Source organism: Sinocyclocheilus grahami, unplaced genomic scaffold (assembly GCF_001515645.1).
Source record: "Sinocyclocheilus grahami isolate Dianchi unplaced genomic scaffold, SAMN03320097.WGS_v1.1 scaffold988.1, whole genome shotgun sequence".
NCBI classification, from domain to species: Eukaryota; Metazoa; Chordata; class Actinopteri; order Cypriniformes; family Cyprinidae; genus Sinocyclocheilus; species Sinocyclocheilus grahami.
Window position 1 is genome coordinate 472,148 of NW_015506167.1, and position 15,047 is coordinate 487,194.

General features: G+C 39.6%; 1 protein-coding gene across 1 annotated transcript in view; it reads left to right on the forward strand.

Moving 5' to 3' along the window:
- Positions 1-15,047, forward strand: part of LOC107565215 (E3 ubiquitin-protein ligase HECW1-like) — a 59,680-nt gene that overhangs the window by 11,627 nt on the left and 33,006 nt on the right. Inside the window, exons 4-5 of the mRNA XM_016250435.1 lie at positions 6,851-6,926; positions 12,741-12,910. Of these exons, the coding sequence (XP_016105921.1) occupies positions 6,851-6,926; positions 12,741-12,910 (246 nt within the window). The remainder of the gene's footprint in view (positions 1-6,850; positions 6,927-12,740; positions 12,911-15,047) is intronic.

The window sequence follows — 15,047 nt, forward strand, 5'->3', positions numbered from 1 at the left end:
TTTTTTGATTTTTTTTTTTTTTTTTTTTTTTTTTTTTTTTTTGCAACGCATTGAGCTCTCTCAGCCACCGTAGATTTGTCCAGTTTTATGTCTTCGCACCGATAGTATGTACGTATCTACCTTTTTTAATGCAGAAGTAAACTATTTACAGAAGTAATGTCAAGAACATGTCTATTTGTGGTTCAGCTGCACACAATAACATACAGCGTGACCACTGTAGTCTGATTCACCAACAAATGGCTCTTAAAGCGGGTCCTTTTAATCATTTACAAAAGACTCAAACTTATGAGTTACCATTTGAATCAGTCTGATTCCTTTCTCAAGATCAAGTGTTTTTAAAAAAAGTATCACCAGAAAGTATTTTAAAATTGCTGCTGACATGGTAAAAAAGTACTAAAGTAAATACAAATAAACTCAAGATAAAGTTATTATTACTTCCAGTGACAGTATTTTAATATATTATAAAATATTATTTTAATATTATATTACTATATATTCATATATACAAAGTATATTGTAAAAAGTGTATTTAAAAAATGTATTTATTTTTGTAATCTATTTAAGTTCAAAGGTTCCCTGTACAATTTACAGCAATAACTGCAAGAGAATCTCAAAATGGGCTTTGTAACTGAACCACTCATGAATTTGAATTGTTTGACACAGTACTTGCATATTTTAAGGATGGAAGTCTAAAGTCATTGTAAACATTTTGTGTTTTGCTCTGTGACATGGTTTTTTTTTTTATAGTCCAGCCGTGTGATTTCACGGCCCCAGCATCCCTTAAGCTGTTATCCAGACAGACTCCAGTCAGTGTTGCTGCACCTCTGTTGGGATTTCGGGGAGTTTGGGAGCAATGCAGATGTGTAGCTTTATGATTCTGAAGGTCATCTGCTCACTGACCTGCTGACTGAGTCGGAGAGAGACCTTTTCAAGTAAGGATGTCTTCTCTGCATTTGGCTGCGTGTCATTGGGTCTCCAGAGCTGGAACAGGATGGGCAGCAGATTTCTGTGCTATTGTTCACTTTGTCCTTCAGTATCAAGTGACAGCTGATGTAGTCAGCAGAAAGAGGTTGTCACGTCAAACTGATGCAGACGAAAGAGAGCTTTGAGTTTACCTTTTGGATGAGAAAAGAGAACAGTGTAGTTTAGTCAGACGTGACGGATGGTCGAGCACTTTCTAAATGGTTTGTTTTGTGCGTAGTGCAATTTCAGAGTAATGCAATATGTGTGAGTCGAGTGAAAAGAACTCATTTGGGAGTGTGAATAAAAATAGCTTTCGTGGGCATGTTTTTTTGTTTATGTGAAGTATTTGCGTTTGTTTGTTGTGTGTGTGTGTAGTAGGTGATGTAATTTTGTTAGCTATAATTTATTTATACTTCTCTGCCTTATATGAAAATATTATATTCTGCAGCTTCTCTCTCTCTCTCTCTTTCAGCTGATTTCCTATTCATTGGCTGCTTAGTGTGCGTCACTCTCACGTGCAGCACACACACACAGTATTCACTCTCCTATAATTTATCTATACTTATATTTATTTACTTTATTTATACTTATACTGCCTTATATGAAATATTTCATGCAAAAAGTAAAACAGTGGGGAAAAAATATATAACAAAGGTCTGAACCCTAGGACAAATCTTAATTTTAATTGGCATGCACCATTATTAAAATGCATAGTAATGAGCATCTACAAATATTTTATAAAAACATTTTAATATAGACTGTAAAAATGATTGTACGTTTAACTATAAAGACTGTAAAATGCTACAGTAAAAACCTGTTAAGTTCTGTAAATGTTAACATCTGTGTTGTATTTTACAGAATTATTCTGGCAACCACATCTGCCATTTTTTCTGTAAAAAATAACAGACGTTAATTTTACAGTGTATTTTTATATATTTAATATACGTAAATGTATTGGGTATGAGTGATGGCACGACCAAATCATTGAATCGTTAAGTTTTAAATCGATTCGCTGAAACGGTTAGTTAAATTCTCTCCACTGAATCAGTTCAAACTGTCTAACTCTTTTAAAAGATGCCTTTTAACTAGTCTGAACTAGTCTTATGACTAGTAGTATGTCTCCTTATTTTGCTATCAGAAGTAAGCTATTTTCAAGACTTCTGAAATCTGATTCATTAGCCATAAATAACTAGAAGAATAACAGTGTAATAAACAGGAAAACGATTGGTGTTTCAAACCAGTGTGTTTACTTTTACAACAATACATTAAAATAATATAAGAAGTACCAGTTTGAAATATCAAGCCGCTAAATAACTAGAAGTGCATGAAAGCTGAAGCCTCACACATTCAGGTTACAAAAGTCTGCGCTGCTCTTACATTGTAAATCAGGTGTAAATGTGTGTTTTGCCACGCTGACTCACTGTCCCACTGCTCTCCTCTCACGTGTCACACAGACATTAGCATGCATTCAGCATCCTGCAGCCTCTCTCTCTCTCTCTCCCTCTCTCTTTATCAGCTGTTTTCCTGTTCATTGGCTGCTTATAGCGTTAACGTCACTCTCACGTGCAACACACACACACACACACACTCACACACACACACAGGTTTGGTTTTGTGAAAAGTGGGCACTCTCCATAGGTGTAATGGTTTTTATACTGTACAGACCGTATATTCTATTGCCCTACACCAACCCTCCCCCTAAACCTACCCCTCACAGGAGACTTTCTGCTATTTCAGATTTTCAATACACTCCATTCTGTGTGATTTATAAGCGTTTTGAAAAGTGGGGACATGGGGTAATGTCCTGAAAAGTCACCTTCTCCTTGTAATACCTGTCATACCTTTGTCATTATACACATTTATGTCCTCATTTGTCACAAAAACGCGCACACACACTCACACACTCACACTCACTCACACTCACACTCACACTCACTCACTCACTCACACACACACACACACACACACAGTAATCACTCTCCTGTCAGTGTTTTCATGTGTTCTGATGACTGCACAGCATCACAGATTTGGTTTGCTCCTTTCACACTGGGACTGATTAATTCAGATTAGCTCTGTTTCTACATATTACATAGCATTTATTAGATTATATTGATGTAGCACACATCATTCCATTTAATATCCAGAATAGATTTTGTTGATGTATAGCATTGGTACTGAATACTGAAAAAAAGACCTAAAAATTGTAATATCTAAATGAACTGGTTTAGATTAAGGGTGCTTTCACACCTGGCTCGTTGTCTCGGAACCTGGCGTGTTTCCCCCGTTAGCTCGGTTCGTTTGGGCATATGTGAACACGGCAATCGCGCCTGGATCCGCGCCAAAACATTCGGTCCGAGATCACCTGAACGAGGTGGTCTCGGCTTGATTGAAAACTAACTCTGGAGCGGTTCGGTTGTAGTGAGAAAGCAATCCGATCTAACGGACCAACGAACCAGGCTATATCACAATGTATGATGGGTAATTACGTAAGTTCCGTGAAAATCATTAGCTTTGCTGTTTTGCTAATACTTCAAAATGAACCTGTGGGTGAGCACGTCTTCGCCATTCAAAATGAAAAAGCACACTTTTTCAGCTAAGTGGAATCCCAGAAAATAAACCGTGGAGCTATATCACAATGTATGATGGGTAATTACGTAAGTTCCGTGAAAATCATTAGCTTTGCTGTTTTGCTAATACTTCAAAATGAACCTGTGAGTGTCTGTGGGTGAGCACGTCTTCGCCATTCAAAATGAAAAAGCACACTTTTTCAGCTAAGTGGAATCCCAGAAAATAAACCGTGGAACTTTGACCAATGAGAGAACAGTTTACTCGTGCGTGACTTGTATTAACAAATTTGGTCCGTTTAGAAACTTTGCCGTGTGAAAAGCGAACCGCACCAAGAATAAAAAGCAACATTGTAATAATTTTAATCCCTGTTTCGGAACAAAGCAATCGATCTACAGGTGTGAAAGCACCATAAGTCAAAAATATTATTTAATATTGCAAAATGCATAAAATTGTACAGACAAAACACATTTTTATTAGGTAAATCAGGTAGAAACAGCACTTACCACTTTTTACATTGAGGGCACTACCATAGTACGTCTAAATATTTTAACGTAGTTTTGAATTTGTGTTTTAATTTAATTTCCATTTTGTATTTTTTTCTTATTTTATTATCATTATTAATATTTAACAGTACTACTTTCCTTTGCACAGTCTAGTGCTATCTAGTGGAAATTTCGTGTTTAATGCAAGCTTTATAATTTACCATGTATTAAAAACTAAAACTAATTTGTTGCCATTTTTATATTACTTTTTGAGTCATAAAAAAATTAGTTCCCTTTCATGGGAACTTCGAACTGCGTCCTCTAGGGGTCGCTATGGGGAACGCCTCGTCGTGACCCGTGTCTGAAGCATACATTGAAAAAACACCAACTCGTTGGCCGGCGACAGCCATGACGTCACTACCGGTGCGACTCCAGTATAAATCGGCGCCGGGAGCTACACATCATCCTCTTCTTCGTCTTCATTGACTGTTCTGTTTGAAGCGTGCATTTTCAAGGAAAAAGTAAGAGCTATCTATTTATTATGGCGAGCACTAGTAGAGCATTTAGAAGGTGTGTGCATCCGTTGTATTAAAAACTAAAACTAATTTGTTGCCATTTTTATATTACTTTACTTTTTGAGTCATAAAAAAATTTGTTTTTCTTGTTTATGTTTTTGTTAATATATATGTGTGTGTGTATATATATATATCATTTTGAGCTTCGACAATAAACAATGTGATAAACTACAGGGTAAGATTTATCCATATGTTCTTAATATTAATTTTCATAAGTTTTCAAAACAACCCATACACAGATGATGACAGTAATGGAGTTGAAATAAAATAAGCATAAAATGGTTCTGCATTGTATGGATTGGTGATGACACATTGGCACCTCTACCTCTGCTAATTTTTTCTATTATGCTGTCATTTGCAGTATTCCTCATGCCAATATTTACCATCAACCAGTGTTATATTAGTATCATTAAAATATATTTTTTTATTAAAATATTGAATTTATATATATATATGTTTTTTCATTTATAAGTTTAGTTTTTTTTACAAACAATATTTGCATATGGCTCTATGGTATGTTGTGGCATGTTTAGACTAATGACATAAATCCATAAAGTCAATTTACCCCTTTGTATCTTTTGGAAATTAAACATAGAGATTTCTTAATCTATATCTAGAGACCTGAATGTCATAGAGACTTGTGATTTGGCTCTTCTGACACGCTAGCAACCACCTAGCAACAGTTTTAAAGCAACTTAAATCTCCTTAGCAACCACATAGATACCCTGGCAACAAATGCTCTTCATAAAATAAAAATCGACTATATACTAAAAACAAACAGGTTGATCGGCAGGCTGAAGTAGGATTCGTGGTTCAAACCGCCACCTTTTGTGTAATAACCGGTCTGGATCCCGACGGTAGTGTGTGGGCCGTGCCAGAGTCCCGCTGAAGCACCGTTGAGTCTCCCGCAGATCTGTTTAATCTGAGTAATCTGGGTAAAGCTGCGTTCAGGCCAGCAGCAGCGCTCAGGAGGACAGGATTTGCATCTCATTTGGGTGTGAACCGCTCCAAACACCTGCTCTGCTTTTCTGTCTGCCTGCTGTTTGTCTCTGTACACTCTGAAGGATATATGGACTCATTTATAGGTAGTTTTCTGGAACTTGACATTACAAAGATTAGAAAGGAGGTTATAGTAGACTGACTGAAATTAAGTGTTGAGAGTTTGTTTCTGCACTAAATGTGTGTTGTTTTGTGTTTTAAATCCCTTTGACTGTCATTCTGTGCACGTCGTCCTGTTGAAAAGAAGTGAAAGTCTTTGGCATAAAGACGTCAGTTTTAGTTTTTATTTATGTCCGGTTACTAATTTTAGTGCATCAAATTAAACATATTTCAGTTAGTTGCTAAGACAACATTTCTAATTTTTTATGTATTATTTCTTTATTTTATTTCAATGAACAAAAATGATTTTGATAGTTTTAGTCGTGATAATAACCCTGGACCCCAAGATCATTTTACTATCTCAAATGATGTAAAATAGTTCACTATTTTAGATATTTTTATTGATTTCCAGTTAGTAATTTTAGTGCTTCAACTTATTTCAGTTAATTGCCAAGGCAACACTTCTAATTTTATTTTAATTTAATTTAATATATTTTTATTTTTTTTTTATTTTTAATTTTTATTTTATTTTATTTTATTATTTTATTTTTTTATTTTATTTAATTTTTTATTTTTTTTATTTATTTTTTTAAACTGCATCATCACACATGTATTGCCATCTGCAGGTGGGATTTCTTACTGCGTACGGACACAGGTATATTTCTGTATTTCTGAAGAAGGATGATTATAAAAACGAAGATGGGCGGTTATAAAAATTAGTTTACAAAAATTAGTTTTTGGTATTTTATTACTTTTGAACTTGTATATATTGCAGTATTTTTTTCTTCAGTTGACAAAAGTGTTTTAAGTCACTTATTTTGATCTGTAGTTCACAGTAATAACCCTGGAGCCAGTGTTCCCTATCAGCCATAGAGCTTGAGTTTTTCCTCTTCTCAGAAGTGCCGTCCCATGAGCCTCTTCCCTTCCACTTCCTGGATGCTGAATCAATGCAGTCCTAATGAATGCATGCTATTGATTGGTGCCATGAGCCGGGCGTCTGTAATGGGCTTTATGCACAGTATATCAGGCCAGACACTGCTGAAGAAATCAGAAGAGGAACGAAAAAAGGGGGGCGTGGCCTGTGTAGAGTTACTTCCTGTTGTCAGCCGCTCTTCCTGTCCTTCAGTCACGTGATCAGCTGACTGATGTCATTCTCTCTGATAGGCGCTGAAGCCTGTCATCAGTCAGGAGCTTCCTCAGACTCTGGGCAGCAGGAGGCTCATCAGCTTCTCTCTGTCAGGTAAGTCAGTGCTGGCTATGTGTGTGTGCATGTATGTATGTATTTATATATCTAAAAAAAAGAACATCTTGAATGAAAATTGTGCCAAATACGTTAAAAATGCAATGAGATCATTTGTAAGTAATGTTAGTGATGAAGTATAGGTATATGTAGTAGTTTGTCAACTGTTGAAAATCTCTTCCACCTTTATTGTAAATGTACACAGGAATTGATTTGCTATTGGTTTTTAAGCAGTTTAATTAAATAAATAAACACTGCCATTCAAGGTTTTGGGGTCAGTAATACCTTGAAAGTAAGAAATCAATGCTTGTATTCATCAAGGATGCATTAAATTGATCAGAAGTGTCAGTAAAGACATTTATAATGTTACAAAATATTTCTATTTCAAATAAATGCTGTTCTTTTTAACTTTCTGAAAGAGGGAACGGAGATGTCACGTGAGAGACCAATCTACTTCGAGTGTAAACTAAACGAGCCAATGCACATTGGCATGCGATGATTGCATCCAGCTGCCGCTGATCGCAGCGCGAGTATAAATAGGCAGCAGATGCAGCGCATATTCAGGTTTTCGCTTTGGAGCCGAGGCGGTGACCTGGCCGCTCAGCGGTGGTACAGCAGCTGTGGCGACGAGACTGACGAATTGGGAATCGCTACCAAAGCGCCATGGATGGACACCAACAGCTGGCAGTGAGAGGTTTCAGGAGAGGCAAACAGGTCTACCTGAGCCACTCCGAAATGTCTCCAAATCAGCTGGACCGTCCGGGGATGGAGTCTCCACTCTCCGGGGAGCGCAGCTCATAACAGCTCGTCGGCTGCACGGTTGTGCAGGCCCGGAATGTGAATGACACGAAGCAACCTCAGATGCTTCTGACTCCAAAGGAGGTGGTGGCGTGCGAGTTGAAACATACGATGGGAGCGCAGACCACCTTGTCGGTTGATGTACGCAACGGTCACAGCGTTGTCTGTACGGACCAGTACGTGCCTGCCTTGAAAGCGTACTCTGAGACGGTTAAAGGCAAGGCGCACTGCTAACAACTCCAGGCAATTGATATGCCAGTGCAGTTGGGGGCCCGTCCACACCCCCGAGACTGCTTGCCTGTTGTACGTGGCACCCCAGCCGGTGGTAGAGGCATCCATGTGTACCACAGCATGCCTCGAGACCTGTTCTAGGGGCACTGCTGCCCGAAGAAACCTAAGGTCTAACCACGGGGTGAAGGTTTGGCGGCCGGCCGGTGTGACTTGGATCCGGTGAGCGCCGCGCTGCCACGCCCACCTCGGGACTCGGCCATGGAGCCAGTGCTGAAGTGGTCTCATATGAAGCAGCCCCAGTGGCTTGACTGCCGCAGCAGCTGCAATATGCCCCAGGAGCCTCTGAAATCGTTTCAGTGGGACCGCCGTGTTAGAACGAGCCATTTTAGGTAGGTGTGGTTGACACTTAACTTTTATAAAGAATATCTCTTTGGATTTGAGACTTTAGTCTTTGCAACTTTACAGATCTTCTTTATGCACCAAGAGCTTGTAACACTCCAAAGAGAAAGGAACAATTGAAATCGCATCATATGACCCCTTTAATGTTTCAGGTCATTCTGCTTTTTATACAGCTGCAGATATAGCCTGGCACGTCTTAATTCTATGAGCACGAGATCACTTCCCTTTCAGTGTGAAAACTTAACTAATTTTCATAAAATAAAATGCTATAGCATTTAACTTTTCCTCTCCATCGGTGAATGATGATTATGAAAGAAAACGCCGGATGTCTATTTGCTATAGCAACAAACGCTACTTTTATGGATCTGATTATCAGATAAACCTTGCGCTTTTATTTCAAGGTTGTTGTTAATGCTGTGGTTATTTTAGCAGTTTCCTTCATACATTCGGTTCAACAACATTATTAAAACACATTTATCATTCAATGGAACTGTGCATATGCTTTAAACACTTACATTTTTGCTCTATCCATGCAATAAATGCGCAGCTTTCGACTGCTCTGGTAATGTAGTTGGTATGACCGAGAGCCACTAAAAACTTCAGAAAAGTAAAACTACTTCACTTTAGCATTACTGGCCACGAGATCATACATCAGCTCCTCAAAAAATGTGTCCGTGAGACGAACTGAGCGCGAGCGATTCAAAAATCCATGTTTCAAGATCGATGCATTGCATCGTCAGGTTTTGTAATCGATGCATCGAGAAAATGAGTGAATCATTACGCCCCTACTGGCGACAGAGGAGGATGAGTGTGATCCAGCTCTGGACTGTCCACAACTCTCCGTGCCCTCTTGAGACCCAGAGATAGAGGAATTTGCTCTTTTATTGAGTGTTTGAGTACCACCGACTGAGAGGTCAGTGGCGGGATAAAACAAAACAAAAGATTCTCCGCCCGGCCCTCCTCCGGGGGAGGGAGTGGTACGTTCACCATTTCCCGAAGAGCAACTCCCTCCATCGCGGGTCGCCCGTCTCAGGGCCTCTTGCTCTTCCATTTGCCAGCAGGTTTGGCGGGGGCCGAGACGGGTGGGGCGGATGCCCTGCGACCGGCTCCACGGCGCTGCTTAGCTGGAGGCTGCTTCGGAGCGGGGGCGGCTGCAGGGGGACTCACTCGGCGACGAGCAGGCTGAGGTGCTGCAGCCGGCGGAGGGGTGGAGGCAGCAGCTGCCCGCCAGGGCAGGATGTGTCGAATCGCCTCAGTCTGCTTCTGCTCGCTACCGACCGCTCCACCGGGGGGATCTCCGTATACCCTTTGGCTGCTCCACCATCGAGGGTGGTGAGGGAGGAGGAACTACCAGGCCGGTTTCTGGCAGTAAAAGGTGCCATCCACGACCTGGTGAGCTCCTCATGCACCTCCGGGATGAATGGCACCGGAGTGGGGCACTGAGAACCAGCGCGGGCCACCCAGAGAAACCAGTCATCCAACCTCGAGGACCAGGGACACGGTGGAGGTTTCCACTCGAGCCCTACCCTCTCGGCGGTCCAGGAAAGCATAGCCGTCATCTCTGGATCCGATTCAGGCCTTGCTACCGTCCCGGAGGGCAGCAGCGCAGCCGAATCTTCCTCTCCAAAGAGGATCTTCCTCTACATCAGATCGTCGGGAGAAGCCCCAAAGGCTACGGCTGGTATACTCCTTGTAGAGGGCCCAGCACGTTCCTGAGGGAGCTCGACTGGCTGCGAAGTGCTAGAGGAGTGGCGGTCCCTGGGAGGTTGGTTCCTCGGAGGGGTTGCCACCACTGTGATCCTCAAACCGCCCGAGCTGCTGCCAGATGTAGTCCTCCCATGACTTCTGCCAGGAAGAGAACTAGATTGTGGCAGAGGCCCCTGAACTCCACCCCTTTTGAGGTAAAGGAGCCTGGTCCGCAACTCCGAGATGGTCATCTTCCTGCAATGAGAGCATGACTCATCCACGAACTCCACCTCAGCGTGCTTAATGCCCAGGCACGTGAGGCAGCGATCGTGACAATGTGTGTGTGCATGGATGTATGCATGTATACATTTATTTCTAGTGGATTTTTTTATTCATTTCAATTACTTTTTAATTGAATTCAATCAATTTGTATATTTTGGATCCTCAAGGGAACATTTTTTGTTTTAGAGAAGTATCTCAACATTTTCATCTCTAGCCTCAGAAATGTCTCTCTCTCTCATTGAAGTCTCTGGGCTTCATAAAACCTTTATAACCCTTTTCTGATGTGTTTCTATGTTGCACTGAGCGACAATTTCCCATGAATCCTCTAGCGTTTCACACTCACTGTGGAGTTATTTCAATGAGCCATTTCAATGAAACCTGCAGAAATAACAAGGTTTTTTTGTTTCTTTTTTCAACGATTCTTGAGAAATTTGAGAACCGCTTTGAAATATACAGCAGGGCTTCTGTATTATGTTAACTTCTGAATTGAATTGTTTAAATCCAATGTCATAACCCAAACATAATTTAAAATATCCATTATCAAAGGATCAATCTTGTCTCTTCATATCCTCTCCTTTTCTCGGTCTTCTCAATTATATTTGAAGTTGCGATGGCCAAACTATTGTCTGTACTCTTCAGGACTCCCTCAGCACTGTATGTTTTATTCATAGCACCATCTTCTGCCGTGAGCGTAAGGTCTGTCTGAACATGCTGCTACAAACACATGCACTTTGAAGAAGGTCCAGCTGCCAGTGAATCTCCTCAGTGAGCAGAAAACCCCCTCAGGAGATGAAGAACATGGTTCCTTTTAACTTAACATAAACTTAAGATCATCAGTTCGCCTAAAAATGATTGTGCAATAATTTCACGTCTTTTCAGTGAATATGGGAGGTCCCCTGGCTCTAAATGGCATCACACACTCAGATGCTCCAACTGTTAAAAACACATTAAGCTCATAGTCAGTAGATTATGACAGTGCAATAATACGTACCACCCAAGCCCATCGCTGCCATCTGGATACTGGAGGAGATAATGAGTTCCTGTGGGATTCTGACACTTCCTGCTTTTCTCTTCATATTCCCAGACTCAGACTTTACGGCTTTAGCCTTTAAGCCTCTAGCTTCCCCTGTTTCTCTATAAATTATGTTTTAATATTACAAGGACACCAGGAAAGACCAATATTAGAACATATGTGACCCTGGACCACAAAAGCTTGAAATTTATTTTTATAATGTAATAATTTATCTTGATATCAATATATATATAAATATACATACAAACATACATATGTAGTGTTTTGACTCACTGATGATGTTTTTTCTGTTGTTGTTTCACCATAAACTCTAAATGATTATTTAATTATTAAATAAAGTATATATAAATTATTATATATAAAATTTTTAATCTGATTAATCGCATTTCTGTGATTAATTGTGATTAATCGCACACTTCATGAAATTAAGCATAGACCATTTATCTTGTTTCAAATGTTTATTTTGTCATTATTAGCTATATCCAGCAAAGTAAACCAAAAGATTGAAGGGTGATTCTCAAAAATCTATATTTTCTGCAAGCTTTTTTCAAGATAAATTTAGATGACTTTCTAAAAAAGGACACTTAGAAACTCCAAAAGGAGTCTATATAACCACATATAAAATTTTAAAAAATGAGAATGTTATAGTATGTGTACAGTGCAACACCAAAGAGCTTTTTACATTTTAGAGAAGCCAAGTTGGGATACCGAACAGGACCACATGGAGATGCCTATTGTTAAAAGCGCTATAGAAATAAAGGTGACTTGACTTGACTTGACTTGACTAGCGAGACTGTATATCCAGTCGAGAAACCGTAGTTTGCCATACAGCGGTGGGATGTGTTGACAATCCGTTCAGTCTGTACTTCACACAAGTGCGTGACGTGTGAGGGCTTGCGCGCTTCAGAGACAATCACAGAATATGACAGAGCTTGTTTTTAAAACACACTGGAATGAATAATTCACTGAAAACGCAACCCGTGTCTGTTCTCTCTGCAATCTCTGATGTAATCAGCCTGGTTTCCTTGATATTAGCGCTGTTTTGGACGGATTGTTTGAATGCATTCGCTTACTGGATCATTGGACTTAGTTTAGCGGCTTAAAATGATCTAATCGCAAGCAGAGTAGCAAAATGGGGTTAAAGCGTTAGAATAGAAATTGTGCTCCAGTAATTTTGCGTTAATTGCGTTAAATTATTTTAAGGATTGTAAAATTAATTGCATGTGTTAACGATGACAGCCCTAATATATATATATATATATATACAGTATATATATATAATAAGATAATTGATCATTTTAATAATATTACTATGGTAATAATTGCACTACATATTTTAGTTGTCATTTCACCATAAAGTTTTCCTTTGCTCTGCTTTTTTTCAGACATTCAAGCAGTCGGTCTGAAGAAGGGAATGTTCTTCAATCCTGATCCGTATCTGAAAATCGCCATCCAGCCTGGAAAGCACAGCATCTTCCCTGCGCTGCCTCATCACGGTCAGGAGAAACGGTCAGGCATCATCTGCAACACGGTCAACCCCATCTGGAAGAGAGAGGTGAGCTTTTCCTCAACCTCCTTTACTCATGTTTGATATGACGGATCATTTAAAGGCATTCTGACGTCTAAAAAATCACCAGAAACAGAAACATTTAAATCTAAAAATTAAATACATAAACCACACAATAAATACAGAGTTCTGGCATGAAACTCTAGATGTCGCAGTCCGATAGGTCTAACTCAATCTGACCTAATGACATCATTATCACATGGCAGCTGATTGGTTCTCTCCTGTATTGGTAGCCAATGAGCTCGCTGCTCAACATTCAAATATATGACTAGTGCTTGCCGTAGCAGTCGCAGCTTGCTTCAGAAACCCTCCACCTTCCCCAGCTCCACCTGTATAGATCTGCTACGAGGTGATTCATGTATGTTATATTTGCAGCAGCAGTATTTCTTACATGCTCACAGCAGCATGTTGTGGATGTATTGGCAGTAGCAAGTCTCGGTACTTGCTCTGCTGCAGCAGCAACGTAGCAGATCTATTCCGCCAAGACCAAATACATTAACATTGTCATGTACATTGTTATTATTATTACATTACCATGCCAGTCCCTCCAAGAGTTGTCATGACAGAACTATATTTTTACTTGTTGTTAACGGGACAGTTCACCCAAAAATGGAAAATCTGTCATAATTTATTCACCCTCATGTCATTTCAAACCTGTATGAGTTTCCTTCTTCTGTTGAGCACAAAAGAAGATCTTTTGAAAAATGTTGGGAATCAAACAGTTGCTGGTAGCCATTGAATTCTATAGTAGGGAAAAATACTATAGAAGTCAATGGCTACCAGCAACTGTTGGTCACCAACATTCCTTAAAATATCTTCTCTTTTTCTTCTTTTCAACATAAGAAACTCATACAGGTTTGAAACGACATGAAGGCAAGTAAATGATGACAGAATTTCCATTTTTGGGTGAAATCTCCCTTTAACAGACTGAAGCAGTGGTGAAAAGCATCGCTCTCTCAGTGAGAAAGCCACTAATAATCATTGTGTCTGTTCTTGCAGTGTCTTATAGACAGCTTCAGAGCGCGCGCACGCACACACACACACACACACACACACACACACACACACACACACACAAATCTTTTTTTCAACATAAGAAACTCATACAGGTTTGAAACGACATGAAGGCAAGTAAATGATGACAGAATTTCCATTTTTGGGTGAAATCTCCCTTTAACAGACTGAAGCAGTGGTGAAAAGCATCGCTCTCTCAGTGAGAAAGCCACTAATAATCATTGTGTCTGTTCTTGCAGTGTCTTATAGACAGCTTCAGAGCGCGCGCACGCACACACACACACACACACACACACACACACACACACACACACACACACGTGTTGTGACAGGCTGGCAATCCCTACAGCACAATCTCCTGAGCATCTTCACAGCAGCTTGTTCACTCTTGTCCTAATAAACCTGAACACAAGCCTTGTTAGCTTCACCTCCCTCAGAGACTCCCAGCAACAGTCTGACAACAGCTACTCATCTCTCTTTAGCTTTCATTAATAATATCCAGTAATATGCAGACTAAAAAGAAACTGCCAAATGAATAATGAAACCTTGGACAAAATAGATATAAAAACTTCATACATGCACGAATTACTCAAATGTTTACAAGTTTGCATTTTCTTAAAGCATCACCTATCCAATGATTATTTGCCTTTGTATGCATTTGTTTAGTTTCTTCACTTTAGCTCTTACTTTTGTGTTTGTTCTCTGAGAATTCAAAATAAATGTGTGAAAAAAGTAGATTAGACTTTTGTAGTTCATCTTTTGTTCACAATAATAGCATTTTTTTCTGAAACACAAAAATTTATTTATTGTTCATTTTTGCATTTGCATTCTTTGAAACAATTATTTTTACTTTAATTAATGAATTTATTGTTTCATAAAGGAGCCTTTTCAAAAATGAAAACTACTTACATACTTTACGATGCCATGTGATAATATTCCGTTCCAGACTGTATTGTGAGTGAATGAACAGGCTTGTGCTGCCATACTTACCCTGATTACAGCTGTTCTGGGTTTCCTTATCCTCTGCTATCGGTTTCAGATAGCTGGTGTCTCAGTCTGTAGCGTGTGTGAAATACTCGGCTCGCTGTAAGTCAGGCAGTCGGCAGTAAGT